Genomic DNA, 16,639 nt, shown 5'->3' with positions numbered 1-16,639 from the left:
AGCTTGTGCCCGTGGATGTTGCAGCGCTGTGGGGGTTTTCTTCTCCGACCCAGCAGATGGGATGGGGCTGCAAGCGTGAGGGTTTAATGGTGTGAGGATTTCATGCCGTTACGATCCTCGGGGACCCGCTGCCGACCATGCAGTCATGGGGCCTGGGCGAGGACGTTCCGCCGCGGCGGGAGGTCGGCGTTGGTGGGGTGACGGGTTTCTCGCTCAGAGGCAGAAAGCGACGGGGTGACGGCGCTCAACGTTGGTGACTGTGCGCTCTGGAATCTGAGACACGTCCTCGGCCATACTTGTGGTCAGGAACCATCTTCGCGTTGCAGCGACACAAACCACATTCACAGTGGCAGCAGTGCCGCTCGAGCGCGTCTCTGACGCCAAGGACTGGAGTGACCCGACCCCACACACGGGACAGGCAGCTGCCCTGGTCCAGGGACCTCCAGAAGGTGCCCTTGTTGGGACTTGTCTCCTCCTCCCTCACAGAGGTGGGCCTCCCCAAAATGGCACCCCCTTGCTCGGCAGCCAGACCCTGCCAAGGGCTGGAGGGTTTCCAGATGCTGAAGAGGCTCCAGACGGCGGGCTGGGGGGAACTCGCCTTCACGAACATGGGGTCAAGCCAAGAAGTTTCAAGGTAGCTCCAAGTGCGATGCCAGGGAGAGGGTCTGGAGCTCAGGTTTGGGCTGGTGCCACCTCTGCTTGTTTGGGAATGAATCGAGATGTGTCTCACACACCTGGGGAGCAGGTCTTGCTCAAGGGGATCTCAGAGGTCTGTCCAACTCTGTGCAAGCTGCCATTTAGAACAGCAAGCTGGCAGCTTGAGGTACTTAATGGGCAGTTTTGGGGGACAGCCACCCAGGGGAGATTTAGTTCAACACTCTCCACCTTTGTACGCTGGTAGAGCTAAACTCTGCCCTCAGTGACTCAGTCGGAGCAGGGTTAGAGCTGAGCCCTGGTTCCCAACACCTAATCCTGCAGCCTGAGGCCACACGTGGCTCCATCTGTGGCCCTGCCGGGGCAGGACACGGCCGCTCTCTACCAGCACAGCCATGGCCCTTTCCGAAACATCCGCTCTTGGCAAGGGCTGCGAAGCCGGCTGCACAGGAGGAGGCATCGAAGTTCTTTCCCTGCCAGGGACCAGCTGCAGAGAGCGACAGTATTCAGCGGCGAGTCCCATTGCAGCTCCCCGGGGACGTGGCGGCCGCGCACAGCGTACGAGTGCCATCTACAGGGGGGCTCCGCTCCGGGGCACCCCAAAAGCCGCCGGGCCCCCGAAGAGAAGCTGCTAAATTAATGTATATTGTGATTAAGTTAAAAACCACGTACCCATCATTAACCAATTGACGTGATCAATGGTTTCTGACCACCTGAAAAACGAGGGGATATTTTTCAAGTTTTAGATCCTTCTGCATGACAAGAGGGAGACGGAAGATTAAGTGATACATTGTTTAGAAGCAGAGTGCTTAGTTTATATTTAACTAATAATTAATAGATGTAGTGTAAGTAAGAAACTAAACAATTACAACTAACATCATCAGTTATTTCTTAGTATAGATGTATGTCAGAGTTTTAATAAATTGTAATGCGTATGTAATAACCATGTGAATATAAGCAATGCAAGAGCATCCAGTCTTCGGAGCACTTATGGAGGATGATCCCCAGTGTTCCTCAGCGCTCATGAAATAAAGAATACCGCTTAACAGTATAACTGACTCTGCTGTTAAGTTTATTTCTCCGTTTCAGCGAGAACGAGCGGTCACGGCGCTGACCCGTTGCGGGGCCGCCATGGCCGCGGCTCCCGGCTCCGGACTACAGCTCCCAGCGTGCCCCGCGGCGGGGCAGGGCGGGCGCGGGGCACGCTGGGAGTTGTAGTCCCGCCGCTCGGCTGCGCGCCGAGAAGAGGCGGGCGGGCGCCCGGAGGACTACGAGTCCCAGCGTGCCCCGCGCGCCGCCCGCCGGACTGCGGTACCGGGGGCTGTGGTGGGTACTGGGCAACCGCCGCCAGCCCCCCCGTCCTGCCCCTGGGACCGGCAGCCGCGATGGGCGGGGAGGAAGAGATCGTGCGCATCGCCAGGCGGCTGGACAAGATGGTGGCCAAGAAGAGCGCGGTGAGTGGCGGTGGTTGGGGTGCGGGGGCCGCCCCCGGCCCCGGTTCCTGGTCTGTCAGCCGGGGACTCCCTCCCCGCCGGGACCCCTTCCTCGCTGCCGGGCTGTGGGACCCCCCGCTTGTCCCTCGGTGCCCGTTGTGAGGGGGCCGCCCCTTCCCCAGCCCCCATTTTGGGGCCCCCCTGTATGCGGCCGTTATGGTGGAGCAGACACCCCCCATGGAGGGGAGTTCTGTCCCCAGACCCGGCTGCAGGGGGTTCCCTCTCCATTCCCCAACCCTTGCAGCGGTTTGGGATCCACTCCATTCCATCCCACTGCCCGTTACTGGGCAGGGGGTCTGTGTTCTCTGTGGTGGGATGGGGACCCCTCCTCCCCACACTGTGCCCCCCACAGCCCAGCACCCCGGGGCTCTCCCTGTGTCGGGGTGGTCCCCTCTTGGGGAGCATCCTTGGCCTCCCCCTGCCCCGTTGGGAGCCTTTGGAATGGGGACCCTTGTGCATCCCCCCAGCACCAGCCTGGGGCTCTGCCAGACCCTCAGAGAGAACCCCAAGTGCTCCTGGATTTGCCTCCTGCATCCCCACCCCATGCAGACACTTGTGCTCACCCTTATGGGCTGTGGAGCCCTGGCCTTGCTGCTGTCTGGGTGTTGTCACCGGTGGGACTGTCCAGGGGGACAGCAGCAAGTATTTCCCTGCCTGGCTGGTTATATCAGTTGGTGATGCACAAGTATAAACAGTGTTTTTATAATGAGAGTGGTGAGAGCCCGGCCCAGGTTTCCCAGAGGTTGCCCAGAGAGGTGGTGGATGAACCATCCCTGGAGACATCCCAGGCCAGGCTGGATGAGGCTCTGAGCAACCTGAGCTGGTGAAGATGCCCCTGCTCATGGCAGGGGGGGCACTGGATGAGTTTTGGAGATCCCTTCAAGCCAGACTGTTCTGTGATTGTATAAGTGCCAAGGCAGCAAGCTTGGTGACACAGGTTTGTGACAGAGGAAGGCTGTACATCTGTGTTTGGGGTGGGGGAGAGGGATTTTGAGGCTGGGAAGGTTTTGGGAACGAGGTATTTAGGTGATGGGATGCTGGGTGCGGTTGTCACATGAATTTTTGGGTGCCAGACTGGCTCTACCAGCTGCAGATGGAGGTGAGCACTGGCACTTGTGTTGCTGTTTTAACAGCCCAGGGAAGTGTGTTTGGGCTAAACTGCAGCCTGTGATGTCTGTTCCTGTTGATGGTAGGTTTTCAACACCATTGTTGAAATAGGGAAGGACCAACTTGCTTCACTGAGAAAGAGACAGCTACTTAAATGAGTGGTATGCAATGTTTCCTCTTGGATGGTGTTTTATATGGTACTGAACGGTGGCATGTTTATTGTATATCGGCTAACTTGAGAACTCTTCCCGCAGGATGGTTGCTCGGAACACCTGTTTGTTGCTCTAGTTTTTGCGTGGATCCCCATTTGCTGCCACTGTGCCAAGTGGCTTCATTTCTGATAATGGAGACAGGAATCACCCGGTCATTTTGTATGTTAAGGGCTGGATTTAATGGAGTCCATTTGGCTGTTGGAGGAACAGAAAGGTGTGAAACTGCCTGAGTGGGAAGCCACTCATTCTGGGTACGGTAACGTGTGATTTACACTGGTGTGAGTTGCTTGTGTACGCACTGAAAGCTTTGACTCTGCTTTGATTTGGCTTTTGCAGCATCTGTTCTGTCGGAAACGGCCCTTCTGCGTAGGGAGGATAGGATCTGAGGACAGGGTCTGGCTGCTTCGCTGCTTGACAATCGCAGGCTCTGTTGATCTTATGCTGCAAATGAGTTTGGAGTGGCTGGTGTTTTAAATGAGCTGTTCAATGTGAACACTAGAAGGCCTTGTTGGATAAGGGGGATGAGAGGAGAGAGCTGGCTGAGTGCAGCCAGCCTCCCCACAGGCTGGATCTGCCGAGTGCTGCTGGAGGGAGACTTGGCCAGTGCTTCTGTCCCTGCCGTTGCGCTGGGTGACTACCAGTTTGAAGTACCCACAGACTGTCTAGTCAGAGTTTTTTCTGGATTTGGCTTCTGGCATTTAGAGCCGATGCAAGGAAACTTCATATAACAGATTTCAAGCGCCCAGCTCTTCAACATCACTGCTTGATGGTTTTACTCCTGGTATTAACTCTTGTCCTGAGCAGAGTAGGGTATTAATAGAATTCTGTGAAAGAGCTACATTAAGTTTCATGTAGAAAGAGGATATTTCCAGCTCTGGCTCTGTGCAGTGATTCTGAGCTTTAGGTGGGTGACTGAAGTTCTTGCAACTGTGCTAAATTGTTCTTGTGAGCTAATGTCACTAATCAGGGCCCCCAAAATTGTGAGTTTGATAGTAGGATCACTCCTGCAAGCCAAGTGGTGTGCTGAGTGGACAGTAGTGATTCACAGGGTATTTTTCAGGCGTCAAAAATGTTGAGCTTGCCAGGTAAGGATAATAAGTGAATGCTGCAGTTGTACCACGCACCAGCAAAGATCTGTACTACTCCAGTGCTCTTCTGTTTTGCCCATTCCAATATCTCAGGTGCCTCCAGACTGTAGGATCTGCTGTCTGTCTGTAGCAGCAACCCGAGCTGATGTTTTAGGGAAGGCTTGTTGGTGCTTTTCCCTTTGAATTTAATTTTTTGAATTTATTGCCAAGCTGTTGCATTTATTTACACATTTATTATTCCGTTTCTCTTTTCCTTTCTAGGATGGTGCAATGGATTTACTGAAAGAACTGAAAAGTATGCCTATGACTTTGGACTTACTGCAGGTGAGTTGCACAGTTAGGGTAAAAAGCTGAAGTCTGCATCTGGATGAGCTCAAAATGTTGTTTAAATGGACTTAATTATTTCCTCTTGCTTCTTGCCTCACTCAATGCATCAAAATAAACATCAAATTCAGAAAGTAGTACTGAACCTGGGTTTTGGACTGGCAATTAAATAGCTCTGGGACACCATGTGCTGTCTGAAACCTCTGCAGAGCTGAGGAGGCAAATGTGGGTAACTGCTCAAACCCTTTCTTGGGCTTCAAAAAGAGGAAAGGCTAGAAAATAGCAAACACAAAGGGCAGTCTGGGAGAACTTTAAGTCTTTGTAATGGTGATATTCCAGACGCTGGAGAGCTGTGAACATAATTACAATTCGGAGATTAAGGTATGCATCTTGGATTTTTTCACTCTAAGCTTGAGTGTCAGGTACAAGTGTGTGGAGAAGGTGTTTGTGGGTGATGAGATGTCCAGCTCCTGATGGGCTTGGGTAAACTGGATAGTGTCAAATCACTTTTTCAAAGAGAAAATAATTCTGCAAGTCCTTGGACACTTCATATCTTGGTCATTGCTTTGACTTCATCGTGCTTATTTCTGATTTTGGTTAGTAACAAGTAACAAATCTGTTCTGGAATGATTCATTTGAATGTTCACTCACAGTCCACCCGCATTGGGATGTCAGTGAATGCACTGAGAAAGCAGAGCACAGATGAAGAAGTGATATCACTTGCCAAATCCCTCATCAAATCCTGGAAAAAACTTCTAGGTAAGAAAATCAGCATGTTCCTGTCAGATTCAATTTATGAAGAAGCTGCCTTCAGCAGGAGGCTGGGTTTCTTAGGAGAGAAATAGAATATTCCAGAAAATCAGTCTTTACAATTGCACCTTCTGTCTTTCAAGTGTTTTTCTGCTACCATGTATTCTTCTAAACTTATCTCCTGTTTAGCCAGCTCATCCTTGAAAGAGCATTGAAAGCTTCAGGACTACTCTTACCACATACCTGTCCTTATAATAATTAGCAACATTATTTGTAGAAACGATATCTGCACTCCGAACCCTCCGTCCCCGCCTGTGTGCTGTGTGGCATTAATACAGCGTGTGCTGTCAACCTTGTGCAGCGGCTTGGAAAGAGAAATGCTGGAATGCATTTTGGGTGATGAGTTATAGGAAGACCTTAGTTTAACACCTTGTAGATGAATTCACATGGACTGTTTCCTGCTGGGGAGGCTTTCATGGTGATTAGCAGAAGCTTGTAATTCTGTCTGAGAAACCTTAATGCTGAGACTGCACAAAATTGCAGATGGAGGGAATACAAACATGGTCTTAGTGGTTACCTTTGATAAAAGAATGAGGCAGTGCTGAGGTTGGAATGGCCATGTGTCTCCTGCTCTCTGCTAGTGGCACAGTGTGAAATTCAAACACTCCTTATTTTTCAAACACATCCTTTGGGCAGCTGTGTGTAACAAAGAACAAGAGTGATGTGGTGTGTGAGGCAAAGAGAGATGTGGAGCTGGCTCTAGTCTGCACCCCAGGGCTGCTGTTTCTTGACAGGCTAAATGGGTGCTAGAAATGCTGTTTTCCTCTCCCGGCTGGGACGTTACCTCCAGCTTAGGGCTAATGTGTATTGGCTGGGCTGGGGCAGTTCGGGTCAAACTTCTTCTCTAGTGCAATGAAAGTCCTCGCCAGGGTTGTGCTCTTGGCTTTCAGCAGCACTTGGGCAACACGAGAAGTTGGATTCCCAGAAGGACTAGTCCGTGCTGGCCCTTGGCTGGAAATGCTGCTTTAGAGAACTCGATCCAATCTGTGCTCAGCAGCCAGGGTGTCTCTGAAAGAAACTTTTGTGATGAGGCATGTCTTGTGAGGAAGCTTATCTCCTAGGCAGGGAAGGTGATTGCTCTTGAGTTTGGTGAGGAAAGCTTTTGTTTGAATTAGTTTGTACTTAGAGGCAATTAAAAGGTCTGTTAGAAAGCTGGAGGGCCAGAAAGGTGTGTTGTTTTTTTCTCTTGCTTCTTTTTGGAGGATAATAAGTTACCTTAGGCCAACACTGTGTGGTATTAAGACGTTGATTAGTGTATGCAGGGTTGTAGCATAAAGACCAGTCCTGAATCCTTTAGCATCCTGTTTCTCTTCTTTTGAATACAGATGCTTCTGAGGAAAAAAGTGAGGAGAAAAAGAAGAGCATGTCCTTGCCAACATCTTCCTCGAAGGAGACTGGTAACTCGCGAGACCAAAGGTAATGTTTCCCTTGGACCACAGGCGATACTGTTACAGAGTTTGAATGTGCTTCTGATACCCGACCTTAATTTGTTTAAAGTGTATGAATTGGGAGTTTTGTGTAGTCAAATTCCTGGTCAGAAACCTTGAAGTGCAGATTGGTGCTGCCTGCCCCAGGGGGAGGACATGGGGAGGATCCGTTGTAGGGCTCCTGAGGGTGTGAAGAGCCTCTGTGCATGCCATTGCTGGTGAGGGGAGGCGGATTTCCATCCAGGGTGAGGACAGAAGCCTTTGTAGAAATACTTGGTGGCTGTTCCTGATGGGGAGAGGAGAAGACAGGTATTACCAGCTTGGCTCAAGCCAGAAGTGGTGTTGCAGTTCCGAGAGAAAGGGAAACTTCTGATTTAACCTTTGGAAAATTGACCCTGGGGAACACAGAGCCTAGAGGGAAGGAAGTGTGAGATGTTCCCTTGGCACAGTGGCAGTAGATGTTTCATGAGCAAATCGAGCTGGGCATGCTGGGGGATCTGGTTTGAAGGCTGAGGCTTGTGGTGATTTCAATTGGAATATGATCCCAGCTGTAGGTAGAGAGGCCAAACCCCGCTGTCTCCTTGCTTTGCAGACAGTTATCACGGGGTGTGTGGAGTGGAGCTTGTGCTGCAAACCCTCTCCTGTGCCTTGAGGATCTGCTGCAGCTACTGCAGGTTTTTTTCCCGTGATGCTTTCTACGTGTGCTCAGTCTCCATCTTCTGAACGGCAGAGCATCCCCTTGGTGGTGCAGGATAAACAGAAGCGAATGGATTAGCGTAGCACAGACCGAGGTTAGCTCCTGGTCTCAGTCTGTGAGCTGAGCTCTTTGCAGAGATGGGAATGCTTATTCTTCAGTGCTGCAAAATTAACTGCTAATCTGCCTCGACAAAAAAAAAAAAAGAATTTATTAGCAGTGAATATTCTTTGTTCTTTAGAGCACAGGCTGTGATGAAGGGAGTCAAGCTCGTTACTCAGTGTGTGATAGCTGGTTCAGATGAGGCTGCTAGCGAGACACCTAAGAGATCAGCTTGTATTCCGATCTTTCAGCCACTTAGTCTGCTGGATGTTGGCTGGGCCTTCCTCTCCTGTCAGGGAGAAACACTTCAATAGCTCTTGGCGTGGAACTTGTCTTGCTTTCTGGAACGCAGATGTAGAAATCCCTCTGTAGCGACTGGAGAGTTTGCGCTGAGACCTGAAGGCTCTGAGCCAGCCAGCCTGGAGCTGGCACCTGGGAGCTCACCCGCTGCATTACTGTGATCCAAAGCATATTCTGCAGTGCTGGAGTATTTTAGACCATTAGTGTAGTACATTTTAATGGGCTGTGTCTAATGTTTCTCTGGCTCTGGCAGCACGAGCTTTTTATTTTCCAGGATTCTCTAAACTGTCTTTATTAGGAGGATTTGGATCCGTGGCCTGAATTCAGCTTTTCCATGGGTTTTTCTTCCAGTGCGGCCCCAAGTTCTGCTTGCAGTCCCTGCCTGTTGCTTTGCCACCATTTTGTTCCAGTATAGACTTTTTTTTAATGTATAAACTTTTGCTGCCTGGATAGATTTACAAGTTCTTTCTCCTGTTTAACAGGAACAGTGTGAACCACAAGGATTTCCTGAAATAAGTCTGCTAGGTGTGTTTGAGGTCTATTTCTCAACTATTCTAATTATAAACTAACTTCTAAAGCTTAATAAAATAACTTTTTGTGCAGTCTTTGGAATGGCTGAGAAGTTAAACCACTTGGATCTTCAAGGAGATGTTGCCCGTACGACATGGGTGAAATATCAGAGTTTCTTTCTTTCTTACTGTATTAATGTTACCAGGCATTGGGTGTAAAAACAGAGCATTTCATAGCCCAGACACCGAAGTCAGAGCAAACTCTGCTGAAGAAGTTGCTCTTCTGCTGCCTAACTTTAAAGGGAGGGGGAAAAGCTCTATAAAATCATCTAGGAGTCATAATAGCCCAATAGCTTCATGGGTTAAACCCTCCATTTACAGCCCGTAGAGCTCACAGGAGAGCTTGAGTCTGGGTTGATGGTGTGGGTTGCTGTATTGTCCTATATTTTAGTTCAGGGCATGTGTCTTTGTGCTGGTTTCCTCTGACTGGTTTTGTATTACGATTAACAGGATGCTTTGCCACACACCTACTGATCCCTCCTCTTCTCTCAGTGACCCGAACCGAGACATTCTGACAGGTGAAGTTTCTCTTTCAGCTCCAACAAAAGGCAGGAGCCTCCGAAGACCCCGACCACCCCCAAAATCACCACCTTCCCTCCAGCACCCGTCACCTGCGATGCTGTCCGCAACAAATGCAGAGAAATGCTGACAGCAGCTCTGCAGGCTGATGGTGAGTGCTGGGGGAGACACCGGCCGTCATCTCTGCTTACTCCTGGGGCACAAAATGAATCTGTAACAGTCCATGGAATTTGTTGGTAATGGCGCTTGTGCGGTCACCATCTGCTCTTAGGCTCCTGTGCAGACAGGAGCCCCAGGAATACTGTGATTCCCTGAGGATTTGGGGTGGAATGAGTCTCTCCTACACTCAGGCTGTGCCATCTGAAATGAGAGGCAACTGCAGGTGCTCAGCATCTCTGCAAATCAGATTTTTAAATACCTCAAGCTGAACACATGCTTGTGTCCAAATTGCAGATCCCTTTGGAAAACAGGGGTCTAAGCACTGCAGAGTTTTATTAATTTGGAGCCAAGGAATGTAGACAGCAGATGGAGAAGTTCACAAAGTCTTTATTTCTAGCCTTCCTGTGTGTGTGCATGTGTTTATATATATATATGCTGCATTAAATACTTTGTCTAACTCTTAGAAAAACCCTTTCCATATGAAGTCTGGGCAACAGTCCCCTTGAGTTCTTCGCTAAGCTCAGCCCTGCTCTGCTCCATGTTCCCTACTTTATGGCATTGGTTGCCATGCCCCTTGTCCAAACTCGTAGCAATTATTGCACTCTATGCGATGCTATTTAATTGGGAAGAAGAAGTATGTGAAAGAAGAGGGAAGGAGCAGAGTCCTGAGCTGAGAGGAGAATTGAAAGCTTGATCCCGATGCTGCTGCTTTTGGGCCCTGAGTTGAACTACTTCTCATTGACACCAGCATCTGATGAGGCTTGTTTCCTGCCTGTATACGTTTGATTTCAACTATACCAAGAATATATGGGAAAACTATGTTTTGGGGACTGGGTTCTTGTTAGCTTTGTGTAGTGCAGTCCATCTGGAGAGAAAGAGGGCACAGGCTGGCTGTTCAGTCTGTTTGTATCACTATCCTTTTCCAAAGGGTGGCTAGAGCAAAGGCCAAGATGCCATTTGATGGGAAGAGCATGTAAATCAAAATAGCAAACTATCTAGATTTGTATCTCAGAAATACTAAGCCTAGGGACCCCACCCCTCATTGGAAGTCGTAGATCTTGTGTTTCTTTTGTCTTACAGATGACTACGTTGCCATTGGCGCTGACTGTGAGCACATAGCAGCCCAGATTGAAGAATATATCCTTACCAACAGGGCTTCCTCAAGAGCCTGTGTGCCTCCAGGCCAAGAAATCCATGTGCTTGGAGGAAAAATGGGACAGTCTTTCTTTGCATAAATGTTCTGCAGCATCTCTGCTTGTCAGGGCTCCGGTTCCAGCTCTGGCTAGGTTCTGGGTCACTAACAAACCCCCAGTGCGGTGCTGGGAGCTCAGGGCAGACGTGTGCTGGTGTGATGGACACGGTTATGTCCTCCTGGTCACACCTGTAATCCCCAGCTTATACTTCCTATCAAAATACTGTTTCCTGCTCTCAGCTCTGCTTCCAAATACATGCAGCTTCCCTGTGCCTCCCTATTGGGGAGAGTGTGCTGATTGACACAGAAGCGATGGGGAGGATGGAGCCTGTGGACTTGAGAGGAGTTTGCTTGCTTTGGGGGCTGTGGGGTAGGAGATGCAGCTGGGCTCTCTCAATGGAGGGTTTTGTGGTTACTTTGAGAGAAAGAGCATGAGTGGTGTAGAAAAGTGCTTGGAAGGCTCTGGGTTGACCGCAGAGTCCTTGACTGCCATGAACGCATATACCAAGATGTCAAGAACACTGACATGAAGTACAAAAACCGAGTGAGGAGCCGCATCTCGAACCTGAAGGACTCCAAAAATCCCGAGCTGAAAAAGAACGTGCTGTGTGGGGCGATCACCCCTGAGCAGATCGCAGTGATGACCTCGGAGGTGAGGAAGCCTGAGGAGCAGGGTTTGCTTCTTACAGGAGACGTGTCCTGTGGTTTGGCTTGAAACAAGAGGCTGATGTGCTGCCAGGGCTGCAGATGCCTCAGCAGCCGCTGCTAGAGTGCACAGGGAGCGAGTTAGCAATAGGGTCTGCAATGTGGAGAGTAGTCTGGGGCTTCACATCATCACGGGGGCCTAGTTATCAACCAGCAATGTGGAATGAAAGGTTTTCTGTCTTGACACCCATCTGTTCGACCACCCTGTCTGTTGACTCTACAGTAGTGAGTGTGATAGTAAAACTGGATAAATGTGGTTTTATTGCTCTTGTTTTTTGAAAGGAAATGGCCAGTAATGAGCTGAAGGAGATCAGGAAAGCCATGACGAAAGAAGCAATCCGGGAGCATCAGATGGCCAAGACTGGAGGGACGCAGACTGACCTCTTCACCTGTGGAAAGTGCAAGAAGAAGAACTGCACCTACACCCAGGTCAGTCTTGCTACTCCTGTGGCCTCCACACCCTTCACCGCTACACAGGACACGATCTGTCACGATCACAAACTCTTCTTGCTTGATGACACATCCTACAGCACAGCACAAATTTTGCCACTGGTGGAGAGAACCTTTACCTATATTCAGGGCTCTCTCAAATATGCTGCTTTTGCACATGTTTCCTTGGAGCTTTTGTGACATTTTTTGGCTCATCTACACCAGAGCAGGGGCTGTGCAGCACCGAGGAAGCTTTCAAAGCAGAGCAGTGCTGCTCGCTGCCCAGCTTGGGAGAGCTGCACGTTGAAAGCAGGTGCTGGGAATGTGGAGATTCAGACAAGAAAGGAGCGAGTAGTGTAGAGGAGAGAGACAGCAGAAACTGAGGCAGTCACGTTGATGGTATTAAAAATGCAAATTAAGAACGTAGATAAGCTGCAGCTGGACAAATCCCAACTTATTTCAAATCAAACAACATGAAACAGGTGAAACAAGGAATAACAAAGCAGTGATGTGAGCAGGCAGAGGGGATTTTTCTCCTCGATGGGCAGCTGCTGGAAGCCTTCTGCATTACCAGCGCTTTTTAGTTCCCATGTTTGTGCCAGGCGTCTGGAGATAAATGTGCCTTTGCTGTGAGTCAGTGGTTTAGAATGTGCAGATACCCAAAAATGCACCAGCAACCACATGATTGCTACCGAGTGGGTGCGCACAGACTGCGTGTGCAAGTGAGCGAGTCTCCTCCGAGCGCTCGGCCGTGACGTGCAGACACAGCTGAGAGCCCGGCCGGGGATTTTCCTGCGGCTCGGCAGCATCCTGCATCCCGCCGGCTGGCTCGGCCCAGAGCCCCCATCCCAGTAAAACAGCTGGAAGCACCAACCGGGCCATCTCGCTCGCCCCGGCAGCACGGGAGACTCTGTCTGCACCTGTCAGATTGGAGTCTGACTGCCTGGAACTGCGGCAGGTGATGACAGCGGCTTGTGAATAGAAATATCAGACGATTTTCTGTAGTTTTAGTTAGTTTTTTTCAGTGAAATCACTTTTTGGTGACCGAGATGTTGTAAGTTCCAGGTAGATGAACTGCCAGTTTTGAAAGAGTTGGGAGCCAGGCAGTAATGTCAAATGAGAATTGCAGAATTCAACTATCCAGCATACTTGCAAAATGTGCTTATTTTACATCATGCAAATACTGTGACTCTTGCATATTGGGTAATTACACATGTAGATCACCATAATTAGCTCTCGACATAGTTCTACTGTCTGACTTGTGCAGGGAGTGCCAGTATTTTCAGCGTAGATCTGCCTTGCATTCAAATGCCATGAAAATATGACTATTAGCAAAGTATGTGTTTCTGGCAAGAGCCAGTCAGAGGCAGCAGTCGCATCTGGGTTAAATATTCAGAATTTCCTCAATGGCTCAAATACAAAACAGGCTGGAAATGTGCAGAACCTGGTAACCCAGAGCATGTTCCTGTGAGGCCAGGACTGGTCTGTAAATGGCTTGAGTGTTTTTTTATGTGTGACTGGAACACGTTCTTGGTGGGGCTGAGGGTGTTGTCATCTCACTGCCACCTGCATCCCTTCCCCGAGGACAGTACGGAGAGGGACTGGCTGTGTATAGAATTATGGAACAGTTTGGGTTGAAGGGATCTTCCCAGCTCCCCCAGTGCCCCCCTGCCATGACAGGGACATCTTCACCAGCTCAGGTTGCTCAGAGCCCCGTCCAGCCTGGCCTGAGATGTCTCCAGGGATGGTTCATCCACCACCTCTCTGGGCAACCTGGGCCAGGCTCTCAGCACCCTCAGAGGAAAAAACATCTTCCTCTTGTCCAGCCTGAGATGTTGTCCAACTCCAGAGCCAACCAACTGCAAAGAATGGGCAGGAGAAAACAGTGAGGAGGGAAATCTGCTGCCCCAAAACATGTCATGAAATGTCTGTAGAGGTTTATTTCTGTGTGTAAAACAATAACCAGGCTTATTTTACAGGGAAGCCCTCCCAGGCCTCAGTCTCTCGTTAATTTCTGACACTGTGACCGCAGCCTGAATCCCTGGTGGCCAGAGGCACAAGGAGCTCCCTGTGACCCCCCGTGCGGGGCCATGTGTGACACTGGGCTCTCATTGCCCTTCTGTCCCCCCAGGTGCAGACCCGCAGCTCCGACGAGCCCATGACCACCTTTGTCGTGTGCAATGAGTGTGGGAACCGCTGGAAGGTAATGCACCAAGGGTATTGCTGGTGCTGGGGGGGCATTGGGGGCAGCTGCTGCCCTCAGAGGTGCTGCACAAATGCTGACTGGCTCTAGCAAGTGATTTTTCTTTTTTTTTTTTTCTTTTATTTTTATTTTTCCTCCCAGCACAGAGGCAAAAGCTTCTGGGTTCATCCCACCTCTGCAGCCCACCTGGGTCTCACTTGCTCATTCCCTGCCTCCTTCCTCACATCCCATTTTCTGCTGTGACCAGCTTGGTGCTTTCCTTGCTCCCGTTGCCCTCTGTGGGGTGGTGGTGATGCCGTTTGGGGATTTTAAAACTGCTTTTTTATACTGTGCAGGGAGCTCGGGGGGAGCAGAAATCTCTTGGTCAATGGTGAACAGAAACAGTGCCAAAGAGCCACAGCTGAGAGATTTAAACAGGAGCTTTGTTAGTTTGGCCCCTGCTGAATCCCCCAGCCCTCACCAGCTTCAGAAACAAGCCCCTCACCTTGATCTCCATTTTAGGCAACCCACGCATGACCCGCAGCTCCCCTTGGAGTGAGGTTTTCTAATCGGGGTTTCCACTCCCTTCTCTTGCAGTTCTGCTGAGATGTGCCATGGCCAAAGGCCAGTCAGAGCCTGACCCCCCACTCCAGCTCCCGCCACCGTCATGTTCCTGTCCCACGTGAGTTTGCTCTGAAACGCATGGGGAGAGCAGCTGTGGGCTGAGGGGTCGGCACAAGAACTCACTCAACACTCTTAACCGTTATTTTCTCTCATCTAAGCAAATATGGTCACTTTTTCTTCAAAACTAATATTAAACATTTTTGTCAGTTTCTGACTTTTATTTGAACTGTGTGTGTGCAGAGTTTTGCTTTTGTGGTGTGGGAGCTCTACAGACGGTGAGTGTCCAGCTGGGTGAGGGCTGAACACAGCCGGGAGCACCAGAGAGCGAGGAGTTGCTTCTAGGGCACCCTCAGACTGTGAATCATAGAGTCACAGAACACTTTGGGTTGAAAGGGCCCTTCCCAGCTCACCCAGTGCCACCCCTGCCATGAGCAGGGACATCTTCACCAGCTCAGGTTGCTCAGAGCCCCATCCAGCCTGGCCTGGGATGTCTCCAGGGATGGTTCATCCACCACCGCTCTGGGCAACCTTGTTCCTGGTCAGCTCATGAAAAATAAACCACTGAGCCAAGTCTTGGGCTGGCTGGTTGGGCAGAACTGGGATTCCTCGCCTGGCTGAGGAGCGCTGTTGATGAAACACAGCTTTTTGAGGCACAGAGCAGCATTCATTTGATTTTGTGTGGTGATCTATACCTTGTGATCTCAGGCCTTCAAATACCAACACCACAGGCTGCTGCAAAGATCAACGTGCTGCTCAGGTTGCAACAGCGTGAACACAGAGTGACATCAGCCACAAAAAAAGATGATGGGAAATGCTGCAAATCCAGGAAATCTTCCAGACATTTGGACTTGAAGGTAAGGATTACAGATAGCAGAGGGAACTGTTAGTGCTTAGCTCTAAATGGATGAGGTTTGAAGTGAGCTCAGTTAGTGCTTGGAAGGGGAGAGATGAAGAGAGGACCCGGCAGCAAAGCGACCCTGGGCTGCCCCATCTGCAAACAGGGCCCTGTGAGGGGGACCTGCAGGATCAGGCTTTCTGGGAGGTAACTAGAACCTGGTGGAGAAATTATGTGTGTCTTCACAACAGCTTTAAGTCTGAGGCTTAAAATCCCTCTTTTCTTCCTAGCCTTTAACTGGGGTGATGCAGCAATGCAGGGGAGCCCTGACTTTGAAGTCCTCTGACAAGCAGCGCAGCAACATTTGCAGTCACATCTCTTCCAGCATTGCTCCCCTATTTCAGAGCAAAAAACCCCAAGTATTTCCAGTGTTTTTTCAGCATGCCAGACAGCAAACATTCACCAGAGCCCTTGGAGATGTTTCGAGGAGCGAGCAGCCACATGAAAGCCGTGGAGAACGTGCTGGCAGCCCTGGGTGGGCTGCGCTCGCTGCAGGCACCATCCTTCGCTCGGGGCTTTCACTTGGTGGGGCGAAGCCAACACTCCTGAGAAGGAACAGATTCAAAGATGCTGACAACTCCTTTAAGCCTCACGAATCTCGTGGCAAATGGGATTACTCTGTGTCCTCACAGCAGCGCTTAAAAAGAGCTTCAGGATCTGAACCCCAGGCTGGCCACGGTGCTTCTGTGACCAGGAGCCAGTGAATTACCACTTGCTGTTGTTTTTCTTCTTGTGGTACTGGAAAGAGGGGAGTTGGGCTTGGGCTGAGTTTGCTGCTAATCCTGAATTAGGGAGTCCTGAGCAGGGCCCCTCAGTCCTAGGGGCAAACACCACATCTTGGCATTTTTCTGGGCCATTTTCTGGGATAACACCAAGAACTGCCAGTGAGGGAAATGCTGCTGGATAACCAGGTGTCTCAGAAGCCAAGAGTCACTTCTAAGGTGTTTAGAAGTGCTATGATGGGGAACAAGAGACTGGATTAACTGGTGGCAGTGGGGTCTGCCCTGGGCTGAGTGCTTTGTGGGGTGCAGAAGCTCTGACCTGCCTCCAGGGATGCTCAACCTCCAACCCTCCAGCTAAAGCCACCGCAGATACTCACAGAGCAAACCAAGAACTCAAACCTCTCCAGTGCACAGGGGAGAAGCTGGGGGGGC

The 16,639-nt window shown here is 50.2% G+C and overlaps 1 protein-coding gene across 6 annotated transcripts; it reads left to right on the top strand.

Annotated features, from left to right (window-relative positions):
* Window positions 1–1,968: 1,968 nt before the first annotated feature.
* TCEA2 (transcription elongation factor A2) lies at window positions 1,969–15,381 on the top strand. Of its 6 annotated transcripts, none has more exons than XR_013922920.1 (11): window positions 1,969–2,108; window positions 4,816–4,878; window positions 5,532–5,637; window positions 7,014–7,104; window positions 9,317–9,450; window positions 10,539–10,595; window positions 11,148–11,302; window positions 11,638–11,784; window positions 13,916–13,987; window positions 14,564–14,648; window positions 15,296–15,381. XR_013922920.1 is itself a non-coding variant. In XM_080354803.1 (10 exons), exons 1-10 carry the CDS (start codon window positions 2,040–2,042, stop codon window positions 14,570–14,572), a joined length of 903 nt encoding a protein of 300 aa, XP_080210929.1. In that variant the 5' UTR covers window positions 1,969–2,039; the 3' UTR covers window positions 14,573–14,756. The 6 variants fall into 6 exon arrangements, 4 of the variants coding, with proteins under 4 accessions (XP_080210929.1, XP_080210926.1, XP_080210927.1 ...); XR_013922921.1 differs by lacking the exon at window positions 15,296–15,381 and adding an exon at window positions 15,026–15,043; XM_080354803.1 differs by lacking the exon at window positions 15,296–15,381 and having other exon boundaries at window positions 14,564–14,756.
* Window positions 15,382–16,639: the final 1,258 nt, after the last annotated feature.

Source organism: Nesoenas mayeri (genome assembly GCF_963082525.1).
Source record: "Nesoenas mayeri genome assembly, chromosome: 16".
Lineage (NCBI taxonomy): Eukaryota > Metazoa > Chordata > Aves > Columbiformes > Columbidae > Nesoenas > Nesoenas mayeri.
This window is presented reverse-complemented; position numbering and strand designations above follow the sequence as displayed.

Bases quoted from the DNA above. Each gene is read 5' to 3' on its own strand.
- TCEA2 (XM_080354800.1), top strand. From the start codon at position 2,040: ATGGGCGGGGAGGAAGAGATCGTGCGCATCGCCAGGCGGCTGGACAAG. The intron at 5,638-7,013 runs GTAAGAAAATCA...TTTTGAATACAG, and splicing joins ATCCTGGAAAAAACTTCTAG to ATGCTTCTGAGGAAAAAAGT. The intron at 7,105-9,316 runs GTAATGTTTCCC...TTTCTCTTTCAG, and splicing joins GGTAACTCGCGAGACCAAAG to CTCCAACAAAAGGCAGGAGC.